Here is an 18187-nt window from a genome sequence, read left to right as displayed (position 1 = left end):
CAGAGGCATGGACGATGTATAGAAGACACATCAAGTCGCTGGAGATATATCACCAACGATGCCTCCGCAAGATCCTGCAAATCCCCTGGGAGGATAGACGCACCAACATCAGTGCCCTCGCCCAGGCTAACATCCCCAGCATTGAAGCACTAACCATGCTCGATCAGCTTTGCTGGGCAGGCCACTTAGTTCGCATGCCAGATACGAGACTCCCAAAGCAATTGCTCTACGTGGAGCTCCTTCATGGCAAATGAGCCAAAGGTGGGCAGCGGAAAAGTTACAAGGACACCCTCAAAGCCTCCCTGGTGAAGTGCGACATCACCACTGACACCTGGGAGACCCTGGCCCAAAGACCGCCCTAGGTGGAGAAAGTGCATCCAGGAGGGCGTTGAGCTTTTCGAAACTCAATGCTGCGAGCATGAAGAGGTCAGGCGCAGGCAGCGGAAGGAGCATGCGGCAAATCAGTTCCAGCCCCCCCACCCTTCCCACGACGAATGTCTGCCCCACCTGTTACAGGGTCTGTGGCTCTTGTATTGGACTGTTCAACCACCAAAGAACTCACTTTAGTAGTGGAAGCAAGTCTTCCTCGATTCCGAGGGACTGCCTATGAATGAATGGGTACTGGGTATCTGTATACTGAGATGTTCATCTGTTATACTGGCAGATCTGTGTCACACTTATGTAGACTATTTTGTCCCTAGGATAAGTATGCATGAACAGACCTTCACCTGCTGTCCAGTATATTTTATTAGGAGAAAATGGGTTCTCTCATCAAAGTGGAAACATTCAAGCGTAAATTTAGAAGTTCCCAGGCAGTCCTTTGGTCTACTTGACAACTTTTAAAGTTACATTGTAGCAACTGTGAAGATCAAGCTGTATTATGACTACAATACTTACATTTTTAGGTAATTGATTTAGGTCCTGGCTTACACTGCCACTTTTGCACTGGTGTGGATCTCAAATCATTTTGCACCAATGCAAAAGTGGTAATATAATGACGGGATTAAATTCTCTTATTTTTCAACTGTTTTGTAACATATAAATTTGGGACAACTATCCAATAACATCAGTTAATATAAATACTGAGCTGTTGCTGATTAAATATTGTTGAATGGTTATATTCCGATCGAGGTCTTCCCGCGGGCAGTCGATTGAAAAAGTTAAAAAAGTTGCGTACCTACTTGTTCCTGCTGCGCCATTCGAACTTCCGAACATGAGGCCTTCACTCCTATGCGTCAGAGCGCATGCACGTCAAGACGTGCGCAGGGCTGGAGCTGTAGTCACATGGCTCTGAGCAGCCAATCAAGGTACAGTATTTTCTCATTCATAATAGTGGGAACTCAGTAAGTTGGAGTTCCCACTATTATGAATGAGAACCCCCCCCCACAAACACACAAACCACGAATAAAAAAAATAGAAAAATACACTACATATTTAAGAATCATTTAAATTAAAGTTCTTTTTTTTTAAAAAAGTCAGGAAAATATTTTTTTTTTATAAGATGCCTTAACATAAACTTAGCGTAGTGGGGAAGGTTTTTAATAATAAAATGTACTTCTATAAACTTTATTTTAAAATGCTTCTGCGTATTTTTAAACACTTGCACCTGTAAAAGTAGGCTATACGCCTGCTTTTTCAGGCACAAGATTTTTGAGGATAGTTGCTGGGCAAGATATGCATAAATATCGGAAATCTTGTGCTGCAAGTGTCCTCACTCCCGATATTCGCGAGATCTGTCAAGCCAGAAACTTGACAGATCGGAAAAGCCGGTTTTCGGCAGTGTGAGCAGCGTCAGTGAGGTGAGCGTGGGGAGGCCGATAAAGGCCCAATGTTGGCAGGAGACGGCAGTGTGAGCAGTGTCGGTGAGGTGAGCGTGGGGAGGCCTATAAAGGCCCAATGTTGGCAGGAGACGGCAGTGTGAGCAGTGTCGGTGAGGTGAGCGTGGGGAGGCCTATAAAGGCCCAATGTCGGCAGGAGACGGCAGTGTGAGCAGTGTCGGTGAGGCGAGCGTGGGGAGGCCTATAAAGGCCCAATGTTGGCAGGAGACGGCAGTGTGAGCAGTGTCGGTGAGGTGAGCGTGGGGAGGCCTATAAAGGCCCAATGTCGGCAGGAGACGGCAGCGTGAGCAGTGTCGGTGAGGCGAGCGTGGGGAGGCCTAAAAAGGCGAGCTTGTGCAGCTGCAGCAGGGAGGCAAAAAAGTAAAAAGAAATTGAAAGGTGACGTCACAGCCAAGGGGGTAAGTGATTGGCTGGTGATTGGTAAGTAGCTTTTCTTTTTGATATCAGTAAGTAACCTTCAGCATTGTTGCCAATTTAAGTTTATCTAGGGGTTAAGTCATGGCAGGAGAGCTCGGACACGCGTTATGCTCCTGCTGTACCATGTGGAAACTCAGGGACACTTCCAGTGTCCTTGACTACTACCTGTGCGGGAAGTGTATCTGCCTCCAGCTCCTGACGGTCCGCATTGCGGAACTGGAGCTGCTGGTGGATTCACGCTGGAGCATGCACGATGCTGAGAATGATGTGAATAGCACATTTAGTGAGTTGGTCTTACTGCAGGTAAAGGGTACACAGCCAGATAGGGAATGGAAGACCAACAGGAAGAGCAGTGCAAGGAAGGTAGTGCAGGGATCCCCTGCGGTCATCCCCCTGCAAAACAGATACACCGCTTTGGGTACTGTTGAGGAGGATGACTCATCAGGGGAGAGCAGCAGCAGCCAAGTTCATGGCACCGTGGCGGACTCTGCTGCACAGGACGGCAGGAAAAAGAGTGGGAGAGCGATAGTGCTAGGGGATTCAATTGTAAGGGGAATAGATGGGCATTTCTGTGGCCGCAACCGAGATTTCAGGATGGTATGTTGCCTCCCTGGTGCAAGGGTCAAGGATGTCTCTGAGCGGGTGCAGGACATTCTGAAAAGGGAGGGTGAGCAGCCAATTGTCGTGGTGCATATAGGTACCAACAATATAGGTAAAAAAACGGGATGAGGTCCTACGAGACGAATTTAGGGAGCTAGGAGTTAAATTAAAAAGTAGGACCTCAAAAGTAGTAATTTCAGGATTGCTACCAGTGCCACGTGCTAGTCAGAGTAGGAATCGCAGGATAACTCAGATGAATACATGGCTTGAGCAATGGTGCAGAAGGGAGGGATTCAAATTCCTGGGGCATTGGAACCGGTTCTGGGGGAGGTGGGACCAGTACAAACCGGACAGTCTGCACCTGGGCAGGACCGGAACCAATGTCCACGGGGGAGTTTTTGCTAGTGCTGTTGGGGAGGAGTTAAACTAATACGGCAGGGGAATGGGAACCTATGCAGGGAGACAGGGAAATAAAATGGAGTCAGAAGCAAAAGATAGAAAGGAGAATAAGTAAAAGTGGAGGGCAGAGAAACCCAAGGCAAAAAACAAAAAGGGCCACATTACAGCAAAATTCTAAAGGGTCAAAGTGTGTTAAAAAGACAAGCCTGAAGGCTCTGTTCCTCAATGCGAGGAGTATTCGGAATAAGGCAGACGAATTAACTGCGCAGATAGCAGTTAACGGGTATGATGTAAGGTATTACGGAGACATGGCTCCAGGGTGATGAAGGCTGGGAATTCAACATCCAAGGGTATTCAGCATTTAGGAAGGATAGACAGAAAGGAAAAGGAGGCGGGGTGGTGTTGCTGGTTAAAGAGGAAATTAATGCAATAGTAAGGAGGGACATTAGCCTGAATGATGTGGAATCGGTATGGGTGGAGCTGCGGAATTCCAAAGGGCAGAAAAAGCTAGTGGGAGTTGTGTACAGACCACCAAACAGTAATAGTGAGATTGGGGATAGCATCAAACAAGAAATAAGGGATGTGTCCGATAAAGGTACAGCAGTTATCATAGGCGACTTTAATCTACATATTGATTGGGCTAACCAAGCTGGTAGCAATGCGGTGGAGGAGGATTTCCTGGAGTGTATTAGGGATGGTTTTCTAGACCAGTATGTCGAGGAACCATCTAGAGAGCTGGCCATCCGAGACTGGGTGATGTGTAATGAGAAGGGACTAATTAACTATCTTGTTGTGCGAGGCCCCTTGGGGAAGAGTGACCATAATATGATAGAATTCTTTATTAAGATGGAGAGTGACACAGTTAATTCAGAATCTAGAGTCCTGAACTTAAGGAAAGGTAACTGACGGTATGAGGCGTGAATTGGCTAGAATAGACTGGCAAAGGATACTTAAAGGGTTGACAGTGGATAAACAATGGCAAACATTTAAAGTTCACATGGATGAACTTTAGCAATTGCACATCCCTGTCTGGAGTAAAAATAAAACGGGGAAGGTGGCTCAACCATGGCTAACCAGGGAAATTAAGGATAGTGTTAAAGCCAAGGAAGAGTCATATAATTTGGCTAGAAAAAGCAACAAACCCGAGGACTGGGAGAAATTTAGAATTCAACAGAGGAAGACTAAGGGTTTAATTAAGAGGGAGGAAAATAGAGTACGAGAGGAAGCTTGCAGGGAACATAAAAGCTGACTGCAAAAGCTTCGATAAATATGTGAAGAGAAAACGATTAGTAAAGACAAACGTAGGTCCCTTGCAGTCGGATTCGGGTGAATTTATAATGGGGAATAAAGAAATGGCACACCAATTGAATAAATACTTTGGTTCTGTCTTCACGAAGGACGACACAAATAACCTTCCGATTGTATTAGGGGACAGTAGGTCTAGTGAGAAGGAGGAACTGAAGGATATCCTTATTAGGCGGGAAATTGTGTTAGGGAAACTGATGGGATTGAAGTCTGATAAATCTCCGGGGCCTGATAGTCTGCATCCCAGAGTGCTTAAGGAAGTGGCCCTAAAAATAGTGGATGCATTGGTGATCATTTTCCAACAGTCTATCGACTCTGGATCAGTTCCTATAGACTGGAGGGTAGCTAATGTAACACCACTTCGTAAAAAGGGAGGGAGAGAGAAAGCGGGTAATTATAGACCGGTTAGCCTGACATCAGTAGTGGGGAAAATGTTGGAATCAATCATTAAGGATGAAATAGCAGTGCATTTGGAAAGCAGTGACAGGATCGGTCCAAGTCAGCATGGATTTACGAAAGGGAAATCATGCTTGATGAATCTTCTGGAATTTTTTGAGGATGTAACTAGCAGAGTGGACAAGGGAGAACCAGTGGATGTGGTGTATTTGGACTTTCAAAAGGCTTTTGACAAGGTCCCACACAAGAGATTGGTGTGCAAAATCAAAGCACGTGGTATTGGGGGTAATGTACTGACATGGATAGAGAACTGGTTGGCAGACAGGAAGCAGAGAGTAAGGATAAACGGGTCCTTTTCAGAATGGCAGGCAGTGACTAGTGGAGTGCCGCAGGGCTCAGTGCTGGGACCCCAGCTCTTTACAATATACATTAACGATTTAGATAAAGGAATTGAGTGTAATATCTCCAAGTTTGCGGATGACAATAAACTGGGTGGCGGTGTGAGCTGTGAGGAGGATGTTAAGAGGCTGCAGGGTGAGTTGGACAGGTTAGGTGAGCAGGCAAATGCATGGCAAATGCAATATGATGTGGATAAATGTGAGGTTATCCATTTTGGGGGCAAAAACACGAAGGCAGAATATTATCTGGATGGCGGCAGATTAGGAAAAGGGGAGGTGCAACGAGACCTGGGTGTCATGGTTCATCAGTCACTGAAAGTGGGCATGCAGGTACAGCAGGCGATGAAGAAGGCAAATGGTATGTTGGCCTTCATAGCTAGGGGATTTGAATATCGGAGCAGGGAGGTATAACTGCAGTTGTACAGGGCCTTAGTGAGGCCTCACCTGGAATATTGTGTACAGTTTTGGTCTCCTAATCTGAGGAAGGACGTTCTTGCTATTGAGGGAGTGCAGCGAAGGTTCACCAGACTGATTCCGGGGATGGCGGGACTGTCATATGAGGAGAGACTGGATCAACTGGGCCTGTATTCACTGGAGTTTAGAAGGATGAGAGGGGATCTCATAGAAACGTTTAAGATTCTGACAGGACTGGACAGGTTAGATGTGGGAAGAATGTTCCCGATATTGGGGAAGTCCAGAACCAGGGGACACCGTCTTAGGATAAGGTGTAGGCCATTTAGGACTGAGATGAGGAGAAACTTCTTCACTCGGAGAGTTGTTAACCTATGGAATTCCCTACCGCAGAGAGTTGTTGATGCCAGTTCGTTGGATATATTCAAGAGGGAGTTAGATATGGCCCTTACAGCTAAGGGGATCAAGTGGTATGGAGAGAAAACAGGAAAGGGGTACTGAGGGAATGATCAGCCATGATACTGAATGGCAGTGCAGGCTCGAAGGGCCAAATGGCTTACTCCCGCACCTATTTTCTGTTTCAGCGCATGCGCATTGCGTGCTGAAACCTGGTTTTTCGATGCCATCCCGGGTCTGTAGAAACTTCGTACAGACCTGGGACATTGGAATTTCAGGGCCATAATTGTTGTAGAAGTACTTAAGATGGACATCTACTGCAATACTGTATTTGATGACTATTGGTTTTCCAGGCACAGCGAAGATAAAATATACAAACAAAACTAGCTCTTTACTCACCAGTTTTAGCTTGCAGTTTTCTATTGTAACATGTTCAAGTCTTCTACCTGCCTCATAAATATCTACTTCAATGAATTTCATTTGCTCAGCAGTATTTTTCACTTGGTTGAAGAGTCTGTTCCGTACTGCAGACAACCTAGATTTTACAACTACCTGGTGAAAGAGATTAGTACAATCTGATTAGATATATTATATAAATATATATTATCTGCTATCTATATACTTGATGCTTTTCAATCACTCAAAAAAACACTCCCAAAACGTAATGACCCAGAAATTGCTGGAGTGGCGCATCTTGTGGCAAGTTGCTAGAAGTGCGAATTGATAATGATGTAGTGTGGCGAGGTCAATGGTGCATCTGGGACCTCCTGAGCGTCGGGTCCAATGGTCTATTTCCATAACCATCAGCGCAGTTTTCTGTGCCTGGCCTGTGGTGGATGGCGTAGTTGTATGCGGATAACGTGAGCGCCCATCTCTGGATGCAGACCGTGCGTTGGTATTTATTCCTTTACTCCCGAAAAACAGGGATATAAGTAGCTTATGGTCAGTTTCCAATTCGAATTTTAGCCCAAACAGGCATTGATGCATTTTCTTTACCCCATAGACACACGCTAACGCTTCTTTTTCAATCATGCTGTAGGCTCTCTCAGCCTTGGACAGACTCCTGGATGCATAAGCAACCGGTTGCAGTTTCCCAAAATCATTAGCTTATTGCAATACACACCCGACGCCATGTGACGACGCATCCCATGTCAATACCAAACGCTTACACGGATCATACAACACAAGCAATTTGTTCGAGCATAACAATATTCTCACTTTTACAAAGGCATTTTCTTGGCTTTTGCCCCAAACCCATTCGCCCCCTTTTTGTAGTAAGACATGTAGTGGTTCTAGCAGCGTGCTGAGACCCAGTAAGAAGTTACCAAAGTAGTTCAAGAGTCCCAGAAACGACCGCAGCTCCGACACATTCTGTGGCCTCTGTGCATTCTCAATTGCCTCCGTCTTTGCGTTGGTGGGCCTGATGCCGTCCACCGCAATCCTCCTTCCCAAGAACTCCACTTCAGGCACCAGGAAAACGCATTTTGAGCATTTTAACCTGAGACCCATGTGGTTGAGTCGACTAAGAACCTCCTCCAGATTCTGCAGGTGCTCGACTGTGTTCTGACCTGTGGCCAAGATGTCATCCTGGAAGACCACGGTGTGCGGGACCAACTTCAGTAAACCTTCCATGTTTCTCTGGAATATCGCCGCCGCTGATCAGATTCCAAACTCGCATCTGTTATAAACAACAAGACCTTTGTGCATGTTGATGGTGGTGAGGGCCTTCGATGATTCCTCCAGTTCCTGCGTCATGTAGGCTGAAGTCAGATCCAGCTTCGTGAACGTCTTTCCTCCCGCCAGCGTTGCAAAGAGGTCGTCGGCCTTTGGTAGTGGGTATTGGTCCTGCAGGGAGAAACGATTGATAGTTGCTTTGTAATCGCCACAGATTCTGACGGTGCCGTCTCCCTTGAGGACTGGGACAATAGGACTGGCCCACTCGCTGAACTCGATCGGTGAAATGATGCCTTCTCTTTACAGCTGGTCTAGCTCAATCTCTCCCCTTTCTCTCATCATGTACGGTACTGCTCTCGCCTTGTGATGAATGGGGCGCACCCCCGGAATTAGGTGGATCTGCACTTTTGTTCCTTGGAATTTCCTGATGCCTGGTTCGAAAAGCAAAGGAAATTTGTTTAAGACCTGGGTACACTAAGTCGTCCCAGTTCAGCGTATCTTTCCCAGCCAGCTCCTGCTGAGCAGCGTGGGACCATCACCCGGTACCACCCAGAGTGGTAGCTTGTGCACCGCTCCATCGTAGGAGACCTTTACGGTAGCATTGCCAATTATGGGAATCAGTTCTTTTGTATAAGTTCTTAGTTTCGTGCGAACTGGAGTTAAGATTGGCCTTGAGGCCTTGTTGCACTACAACCTTTCGAAAGTCTTTTTGCCCATGATGGACTGGCTCGCACCCATGTCATGCTCCATTGACACCGGGAGTCCATTTAGTTCAACATTCAGCATTATCGGGGGACAATTCATTGTGAATGTTGTGTATCTGTAAAGCATGCACTCCCATGTTCCGCCACCAGGGAGCTCATCCCCTGAAGTCCCAAGGGATGCTGGGATCCCTTGGGAGTACTGTATATAAGCCGGCCCCTAAGGCCTGTTCCTCACTCTAGAGTGTCTTATTAAAGACTGAGGTCACTGTTACTTTAACCTCCTGTGTGCAGCCTCATCTGTGTTAGGAACGCAATAGTGAATGTGTGCACCCCATGTACCTCTGCCTCCTCGATCCGAGGCTCTGGTTCGTCGTGATTCTCCGTGGATCTGTCCTCCTCTGCAACATGGTGGTTTGCAGGTTTTGCAGCTCGCCTACACACTCGTTGGAGGTGTCCCATTGTTTCACAGTCCTTGCAAATGTACCCTTTGAATTGGCATGAATGGAAACGATGATCACCCTCGCAGCACCAACAAGGTGTTAATGGCCTTGCATTCATCACCCTTGATGGTGGACTCTGAGTCATCTGCAGACGTGCAGCTGGAGGTATGTGTGACCTTCCCTGTACATTACGATTTGAAAACAACATCACTTTGTTCATAGTACTTGTAGCAGCACTTTTATGCTGAGAGATTTGCTTCGTATTGTCACTGGTGGCAATGAACGCCTGGGCAATCACTATGGCCTTAATCAAGGTTAGGATCTCTACAATCAAAAGTTTGCGAAGTATGGTTTCGTGGCCAATGCCAAGTATGAAAAAGTCTCTGAGCATGTGCTCCAAATGTCCTTCAAATTCACAATGTCCTGCAAAGCGTCTTAGCTCGGCGACATAACTCGCCACTTTCTGGCCTTCAGACCTTTTGTAGGTGTAGAACCAGTACCTTGCCATCAGAAAGCTTTCCTTCGGGTTCAAATGCTCTCGGACTAGTCTGCACAAATCATTGTACAATTTCTCCGTGGGTTTCACTGGAGTGAGCAGATTCTTCATGAGGCCATATGTTGGTACCCCACAGACGGTGAAGAGGATCGCCCTTCGTTTGGCAGCGCTCTCTTCCCCATCTAGCTCGTTGGCCACGGAGTATTGGTCGAGTTGCTCCACAAAAATCGTCCCAGTCTTCCCCAACACAGTATCGTTTCTCTGTGCTACCGGTGGCCATTCTCGTGGGTCGTGAATTCCAGTTTCTCGTCGCCAATGTAAAGTTCTTACTCTACAGCATGAAACCACATGAGGTGCATTCCAGGAACAAGGCCACTCTGTGACCTTAGCTCTTTATTACAGGACTCCAGAAGTGATGACCCTGCATGGGACCTCCCTTTATATAGCTGTGTGATCAGGTAAGGAGTGTCTCCCACAAGTTCACCCCCTGTGGTCAAGGTGTGCATCTCAGTTGAGTGTATACAGTAATACAGTGGTGTTACATTGTAGTTACAAACATGACACATGATTTCCTTTTCATAAATCCATGCTGACTTGGACCGATCCTGTCACTGCTTTCCAAATGTGCTGCTATTACATCTTTAATAATTGATTCCAACATTTTCCCCACTACCGATGTCAGGCTAACCGGTCTATAATTCCCTATTTTCTCTCTCCCTCCTTTTTTTAAAAAGTGGGGTTACATTAGCTACCCTCCAATCCATAGGAACTGATCCAGAGTCTATAGAATGTTGGAAATAGACCACCAATGTATCCACTATTTCTAGGGCCACTTCCTTAAGTACTCTGGAATGCAGACTATCAGGCCCTAGGGATTTATCGGCCTTCAATCCCATCAATTTCCTGGGTTATAATAAGGATTTCCTTCAGTTCCTCCTTCTCGCTAGACCCTCGGTCCCCTAGTATTTCTGGAAGGTTATTTGTGTCTTCCTTAGTGAAGACAGAACCAAAGTATTTGTTCAATTGGTCTGCCATTTCTTTGTTCCCCATTATAAATTTACCTGATTCTGACTGCAAGGGACCTACATTTGTCTTCACTAATCTTTTTCTCTTCACATATCTATAGAAGCTTTTGCAGTCAGTTTTTATGTTCCCTGCAAGCTTACTCTCATATGATTATTTTCCCCCTCCTAATTAAACCCTTTGTCCTCCTCTGCTGAATTCTAAATTTCTCCCAGTCCTCAGGTTTGCTGCTTTTTCTGGCCAATTTATCTGCCTCTTCCTTGGATTTAACACTATCCCTAATTTCCCTTGTTAGCCACGGTTGAGCCACCTTCCCCATTTTATTTTTATGCCAGACAGGGATGTACAATTGTTGAAGTTCATCCATGTGATCTTTAAATGTCTGCCATTGCCTATTCACCATCAACCCTTTAAGTATCATTCGCCAGTCCATCCTAGCCAATTCACATCTCATACCATCGAAGTTAGCTTTCTTTAAGTTCAGGACTCTAGTCTCTGAATTAACTGTGTCACTCTCCATCTTAGTGAAGAATTCTACCATATTATGGTCACTCTTCCCCAAGGGGCCTCGCAAAACAAGATTGCTAGTTAATCCTCTCTCATTACACAACACCCAGTCTAGGATGGCCAGCTCTCTAGTTGGTTCCTTGACATATTGGTCTAGAAAACCATCCCTTATACATTAGAGGAAATCCTCCTCCACCATATTGATTTTTGCTTTTCAGTTGGACAGCCTCAGGTAGGAAGGACAGTTGGATTTTAAGCAGTCTTGCAGGTATAAGAACGGCAGTTGGAAGCCACCCCTCTCTCTCCCCTCTTCTACACCTGCTTGCAACACATAAGGACCGAGCACTCCATCTGGAACGGAGAGAAGAAACCACCATCTACGAGCCAAAAGAGCCTTGTTACTTCGACTGGGAGGCTGATCTTGAGACTGGACTTGAATACCATAGATTGGTACGGACCCAGAAGATACGCCTCATCGGGAGAAGCAGTGAGTAAGCCAGAGAAGGTAATTGGTGAGCATTTATCCCAGCCCACGGATCTTTAAGACCACCGCATAGTGTGAAAGGATGTCGTGTGTCCCAACCAAGCTTTAGCGGTTTTCAGGGGAGGTGTTTTAGCCGTGGGTACTTTGTGTTAGGGGCCTGTTCAGACAGGCCACACTGTTATTGCACTACATTTGTTTGTTTTACATACCAGGGTGTGTGTGGTTTTACTGGGTGCAGGTGTGTGTTTTAACTTTAATAAAGCATTGCCGGTTGAGACAGAGGTATTTGTCCGTGACGCGTTTATCTGTTCCGTACAGTAATAATTCCCAGTGTTAGAACTATTGTAAAGTGGGGGTGCTTCAAAAACACCTAAGAGAAACCATTTACAGAATCTGGTGACTGGATGCTGGATGTACTGAACAGAAAGTTATGGAGGATATTTAGGCCAAGAGATCGGCAATGGGGGCTAGGATATCCTCATATATCTTTGGAAAAGTTAACGTAACACAGCAGTGGGTACGAGACCTTTTGCGGGCTGAGAGTCCAGAGGACGAAGCTGCTGAGTGGACGGGTAGTAAGGAGCATAGAAAAGCAAAAGAAAAAGCCACCTGGCTCCTGTGTCTGCAGAAGCAAGTCCAACTGCTTAGGGAGCAGGTTGGTAGGCTTCAGGCAGAGCTCAAAGAGTCCGAGGAGCAGTCAGCCGCAAGGGCTGTGGTAGGAACGAGGCTTTTAGATGAGTTGAGCAAAGAAAAGCAGGAGAGGCACACTCAGGAGGAAAGCTCCCATAACACAAGGGAGTACCTGCAGTGTCAGGTAACGGAGGCCAAGCTCAATGAGCAGGTCGCACAGGAGGAGACCGCTCTTGTAGCGGGTAAACGGGCTGGAGGGGCAACTGAGGATATTAAAACAGCTTACAGTGTAGTTCGCAGTAGGGGGTTTGAGAGTGGGAATCACAGGCCCTGCCAAGAAAAAATCCAAAGCTTGACTCAAGCTCTTGCCAAAGCCTTGCTTGATGGCCCTGGGGGAAGTTCGGCTGGACTAGGTAAAGGAGAAGATAGCGAGGATTGAGGACAGGGTAGGGACGTTCGACCACCGCTTGAAGCGTCAAAGGGACCGATGTGGCCCATACGGCAGCAGAAGTATGGTGCCCCCATAGACGGCCAAGGTCAGGGGGCACTGCAAAGTGATTTTGTAGTCCCATTCACAACCTCACAGCTGCTAAATATGATTTCAAGGGTGCCCAAGCTTACCAACGAAGGAGACCCATCGGTCCACTTCACGGAGGTGAAACAGGTGGGAGGGATTAATAGGTGTAACGAAGCAGAGATTAACAAGCTGCTATTGTGTTCCCTGGAGGGGAAGATGTATCAGGCCCTATCTGCCAAAAGCAAGCGGGGGCAGGGAACCATAGAGGGCTTAAAGGAGGAAATCCTAAGAGCCATGGGTTACACCCAAGGTAGTCCATTCTCCAGGGTAGAGAGGATGCTGTAACTGGCTGGGGAAGCACCTCAGGCTTTTGCGGACTAGCTCTGGCTGGTCTATAATAAAGCCTGTCATGGAGTGCTGGACCGAGCGCAGTTGCAGGGGAGCCAAGGAACCATTGGCTCAGGACCCTGGTGTCAAAGAGTTTGCCCCGGATTAGGGTAAAGTCCGAGAACTGGTTTGACCCTGAGACTCTCCAGAACACGGAGGCTGTTGTGTTCCATCAAATGAGTCTAGCATTTAAGGCCGGCGTGATGGAGGTCAAACCAGTTAAAGGGAAGGTTCATGAGTTAAAGGCCAGTGAGGGCAGTAAAAAGGAATGGTGCCAGGAATGAGGTAGCTCAAAGAGGGCTAGGACGTGTTTCGGATGTGGGAAGACAGATCACTGGAGGAGAGACTGCCCGGCCCCGAGGAGGGAGCAGGGCAAAGGGGATCCTCCAGTGCCTAAGACAAAACCTGTCGAGGCGAAGGGACCGACCCCGGAACAATTTGATGTTCTGGTAGCCGCCCTTCGGACAGCTTTTGTGCCAGGGTAGGGAAGGGTAGACACTGCCGTGAGCAGGGAAATCCCGACCGCTCCGATAATCCTACCACCCTGACTAGCATGCACCCAGCCTGAGTACCTGTGTTCGCTCACGTACGATGAGTGGAGTAGACCATGCGTGAGTATAGGGGTGGAGAAGGTAGAGGGGAAGTATTTGTTGGACACCGGGGCTTCCAGCACGGTGATTCACACACATAATCCGACTACCTCACCTTTGTCTAGCAAGGTTCCACACAGTCTGGTGGGGTTCACAGGGAACGAGCAGACGGGGTCGATCTCCAGACCGCAAGCCTTCGATTTAGGATCACTCCACGTAAAATGGAAGTGCGTCCTGCTGAAATGGGAGCAGCCGGGGTCAGGAGTCCTAGGGGCCGACTTTATGTTAGCCCACAGAATCTTAGTGGATTTGAGGAATCACTGCCTTTGCGGAGCCGTGGGCTCCGGTAAGGAGGAAGAAGTGATAGTGATCCAAGGGAAAGGGGAAGGAAAAGGCACAGTGTGTATGATGAAGCCAAAGGGTAGTTACTACCTAGAGCAATTGGTCAATACTACCACGGCCGAGTACCAGGCTTACATGCGGGACAATCTCGCATCGTTCGCCACACACAAACATGACTGCGGTAGAGTGACTGGGGTAGAAGTCAGGGTACAAGGAGACCCTATGTTCCGGCCACAGAAACAGTATAATTTCCCCAGGGAGGCAGAGGCCGACTTAGAGATGGCACTGGGATCCCTGATAGCCCAGGAGGTGTTGAGACCCATAGCCACACATGTGAACTCTCCACTTTGGCCGGTTTGGAAACCGGACCAGTCGTGGAGGGCCACCGTGGACTATTGGGTGCTCAAGAAGAACAACCCAGCTTGCGTGCCCACTGTCGGGTCTGTAGCCGACCTGATAGGGAGCATTCCAGCATCTGCGACCACATTCACTGTGCTGGACATTTCAAACGGGTTTTGGTCGATTCTCCTCAAAAGAGAGGACCAGTACAAGTTCGCGTTCACATTTAAAGGGCAACAGTATACCTGGACGTGCCTTCCCCAGGGTTTCCACAACAGTCCCTCTATCTTTTACCAGTGTATGGCCAACAGTTTAAAGGGTTTCAGCAGGCCTCAGCAGTTGGTGCAGTATGTGGAGATTTACTTTTGTTCTCCGACAAGGGGGAAGAGCATGGTCTGCTGCTGGCCAAGCTGCTGGAGCTGTTGGGAAGTCAAATTCCTCGGGCTGACCGCAAGGGCTGGCGAAAGGTCTGTAGGCGAGGCCAAATGCAACGCGGTACAGGAGTTACCAACCCCTACGACTGTGACGGGGGTGATATCCTTCCTGGGGCTCACAGGGTACTGCAGTGATTTTATTGCGGTTTATGCCGCCTCGGCAGCCCCTCTGCTTCGGTTCCTCTGCAAGGGAGTCGGGTGGGAGTGGGATGAGGCAGCGTTCAATCATCTCAAGGGAGATCTGCAGATGGCACCCGCATTATGGGCGATTAATGGTGGGGAGGACTTCTTTTTAGAAGTAGCAGCCAGTGGGGACAGTTTGAGCGCAGTGCTGCTCCAGGAGTGGCACGGCAAGCTGAGGCCCGTGGCTTACTCCTCAAGAGTCCTCACAGATGTAGAACGGGGGTACTCCAATTGCAAGAGGCATCTCCTTGCCACGCATTGGGCCATGAAGCACTCCCAGCTCTTCACGGGGTCATCCCAGATCATTCTACTAAGCCAGCATACCCCCACTCCGATGTTATTGGATGAGAGGATAAAAGACGGCACAGTGAGTAGTGCTCGCATTGCTCGCTGGACTTTATTGCTCTCCCAGATGAATCTGAGAGTGCAAGGCCTGTATGAGCCCAAGCTGGCAGCGAACATGATCAATGCAGGGACAGCCCATAAGTGTTCAGTAGAGGGAGTATGGGACGTAGACATAGGATTTCGGGCTGGATTAGACCTCACGGGCCGTAAAATATATGTCGATGGATCCAGTTCGGGGAGTGTTTCACCGGGTGTGGGATTTATGACCCGACAGCAGGCATTGCAAGGGCCATTAAACTCCCGAGCACTCTGAGTGTTCAGCACACCGAACTGTCGGCAGCGGTGTATATCGTTACCCACACTGATGAGTTCCCGATCCCATACATCATCTGCTCGGATTCTATGTTCACATGCAATTCATGCACCGAATACTTGGCCATCTGGTCTCGTTGCGGTTTCACATCCGCAGACGGGAAGCCTTTAGCAACCAAACCACTGTTGCACAGGATCTTCGAGGCCACGGGAACCCAGGGAAGCCATTACATTCATAAAGTAAAGGCCCATTCCAAGACAGAGCCCAGAGGGGAAGGCAACCAAAAGGCTGTTGATTTAGCCAAGGAGGGAGCCAAAACAAGAGAGTTTTGGGACCTATACGGGTCCAGCCCATAGCAGCGATCCGGGACAAAGGGGAAACACAAGGGAGTGTAGGGGTAGCATTGGCCCCGGACTTGAGGAAAGTCCAGGCACAGGATCCCGTCCTCAAGGTTGTTCTGGAGCAGCTGGCATGGGGAGAAAAGGTAGAAGGCCAATTCGGGGTAGCAGGCATTACTTTAAAGGAGGGAAAGCTTTTCAGGGGAGATCAGTGGGTAGTTCCAGAACAGCACCAGTCCTCCAGATAGCCCACGGGGATCCAGGAGCGGGACACCCAGGTCCGGAGACTACCTGGCAGAGGGTATATCAGGCAGGGTGGTGGCCACAACTGAGGGAGTATGTGCGCGATTTTTGCACAGACTGTCTGGTGTGCGCAGTGCACAACCCCGATCCCCAGAAAAGAAAGGTTTCCATGGGACACACGAGAAGGGTGGAGGGACCATGGCAGTCGGTACAGGTCAATTACATTGGACCATTGCACACCGCAAAGGGGGGGGTTACAAGTACTGTTTGGTCTGAGTGGACGTTTTCTCGAAGTGGGTTGAAGCCTTCCCTTGTCGATCAGCCACAGCATTGACAACGGCAAGGATCTTGGTGAGGGAAGTGTTCTCTCGGTGGGGACTGCCACAGATCATGGAGTCCGATCAGGGGAGCCACTTTACAGGGCAGGTCATGCAGGCTACCTTGAAAGTGCTAGGGAGAAGGGAAATGGCATGTGGCTCACAAACCCACAGTCATCGGGGGTTATGGAGTGATTTAATCGGACCATCAAAGAAAGGCTGCGGAAGGAAACGGGACCGTCCCTGAAAAAGTGCGTTGAGGTCCTGCCATTTGTTCTGATGGGGGTCCGATCCAGCCTCTCCAGAAGCACAGGGTATTCCCCACATGAGCTCATGACTGGTAGGGTCATGCACACGCCCACCCATGTTCTGGCGTCGGTTCCCACAGCGGGGCAGGTGAGAGATAAACCGGGACAAGTTTGTCAAGAATCTGTTTGAGCACGAAACAGATTCATTGGCAAGCTGCCAGCAACATGGGGAAGCAGCACCGGAGCAATCGGTTGCTGCTCGAGCCCCGGAGAACCCACGAGTGGAAGGTGGGGGATCAGGTCATGGTCTGCAATTACAGTCAGGTGGGCACGTTTGAGCCTTTGTACATGGGACCCTACAGCATCGTAGATAAGGCCAGTCCCATGGTGTACGCGTTAAGCTTCTGAAGCGCACAAAGTGGTTCCATGTGAATCAGTGCAAGTTGTTTAACCCGGGGGAAAGAGCGAGAAACAGAAAGATGCACTAAGGTGCTGTAAACAGCATGGTGGACGTGGGTCTTCCTCCCATAGTGTGGGACAGTGAGGAGCCCGTGGTGGTGGTGGTTAGGGGGAGTAGCAGGATCCAACGGCCGAGAGCGCCATGGTCGCCTTCTTACACACCGCCAAGGAGCCGTAAAAGGCCCAGGGCCGTAGAGACCTAGCGTGGCCACCCAGAGACGGGTGATGGTGTATATAGTTTCCTTCTCAGTTTTGTGTTTTAGAGTGTGTTTTTGATGAAGCCAGACTTATGGAGGTATACTCTCTCACAGAAAGGTTGTTGTTTCTTTGTATCTTCACAGGAAGCCAAGAGAGAGATGGAGACAACCCTGGTAATCGTTCTTTGGAGCTTGGCCGGAACAGGGTACAGCAGGAGGGGGGACACCGAGTTGTCCTTCCTCCACAGATGTGCTGGGGGGAACGGACCCACCATGACACGGGTGGGTCGGACAGGGACACGGACGGGATGACAGCCTACTTTCACGAGGGAAGATGGCTGGGATCAAATTCGACAAAATACTCCAGCCACGCTGGGTTCACATACGGGGAGGCTTCCATACCGTGTCCCAGAATGAAGGTCACAGCCACACGGGTTAGGATGACCGAGGGCAAGCGCGTATGCTTGAAGTGCAAGGGACACATTCCCCTGGGATGGTGGTGGTGGCTCAGGAAATTGAGACAGGACACGGGGAACCAGACAGCAAACTGGGAACGACTGGGGAACGATACGTACCGACAGATCACGGGGTCAAAGGGGGGAGTGGAAGTGTGCTGGGACAAGTGGTGGAATTTATGTGTGTATGTGGGGATCGGAGCGGATCTGTCCAGCAGGTGTGTCAATTGCCTTTTTGAGGCAGTCGCAGGACGCCAGGGCTCGGATCAGATGGGATCGGAGTATTGACTCCCGCGTGATCGAAGACCCTCCCAACACAATAAATTCCACGGAGCTTGTCGCACACAAGAGGAAGCCCCTGC

General features: G+C 48.7%; 1 protein-coding gene across 1 annotated transcript in view; it reads right to left on the bottom strand.

Annotated features, from left to right (window-relative positions):
• The window catches only part of ccdc175 (coiled-coil domain containing 175), a 253696-nt gene that overhangs the window by 4008 nt on the left and 231501 nt on the right, over positions 1-18187 (bottom strand). Inside the window, exon 16 of the mRNA XM_070879130.1 lies at positions 6560-6712. Within this exon, the coding sequence (XP_070735231.1) occupies positions 6560-6712 (153 nt within the window). The remainder of the gene's footprint in view (positions 1-6559; positions 6713-18187) is intronic.

The sequence above is a fragment of the Pristiophorus japonicus genome, chromosome 4 (genome assembly GCF_044704955.1).
Source record: "Pristiophorus japonicus isolate sPriJap1 chromosome 4, sPriJap1.hap1, whole genome shotgun sequence".
Lineage (NCBI taxonomy): Eukaryota > Metazoa > Chordata > Chondrichthyes > Pristiophoridae > Pristiophorus > Pristiophorus japonicus.
The sequence above is the reverse complement of the archived record's forward strand: the minus strand, read 5'-3'. Positions and strand labels throughout refer to the sequence as shown.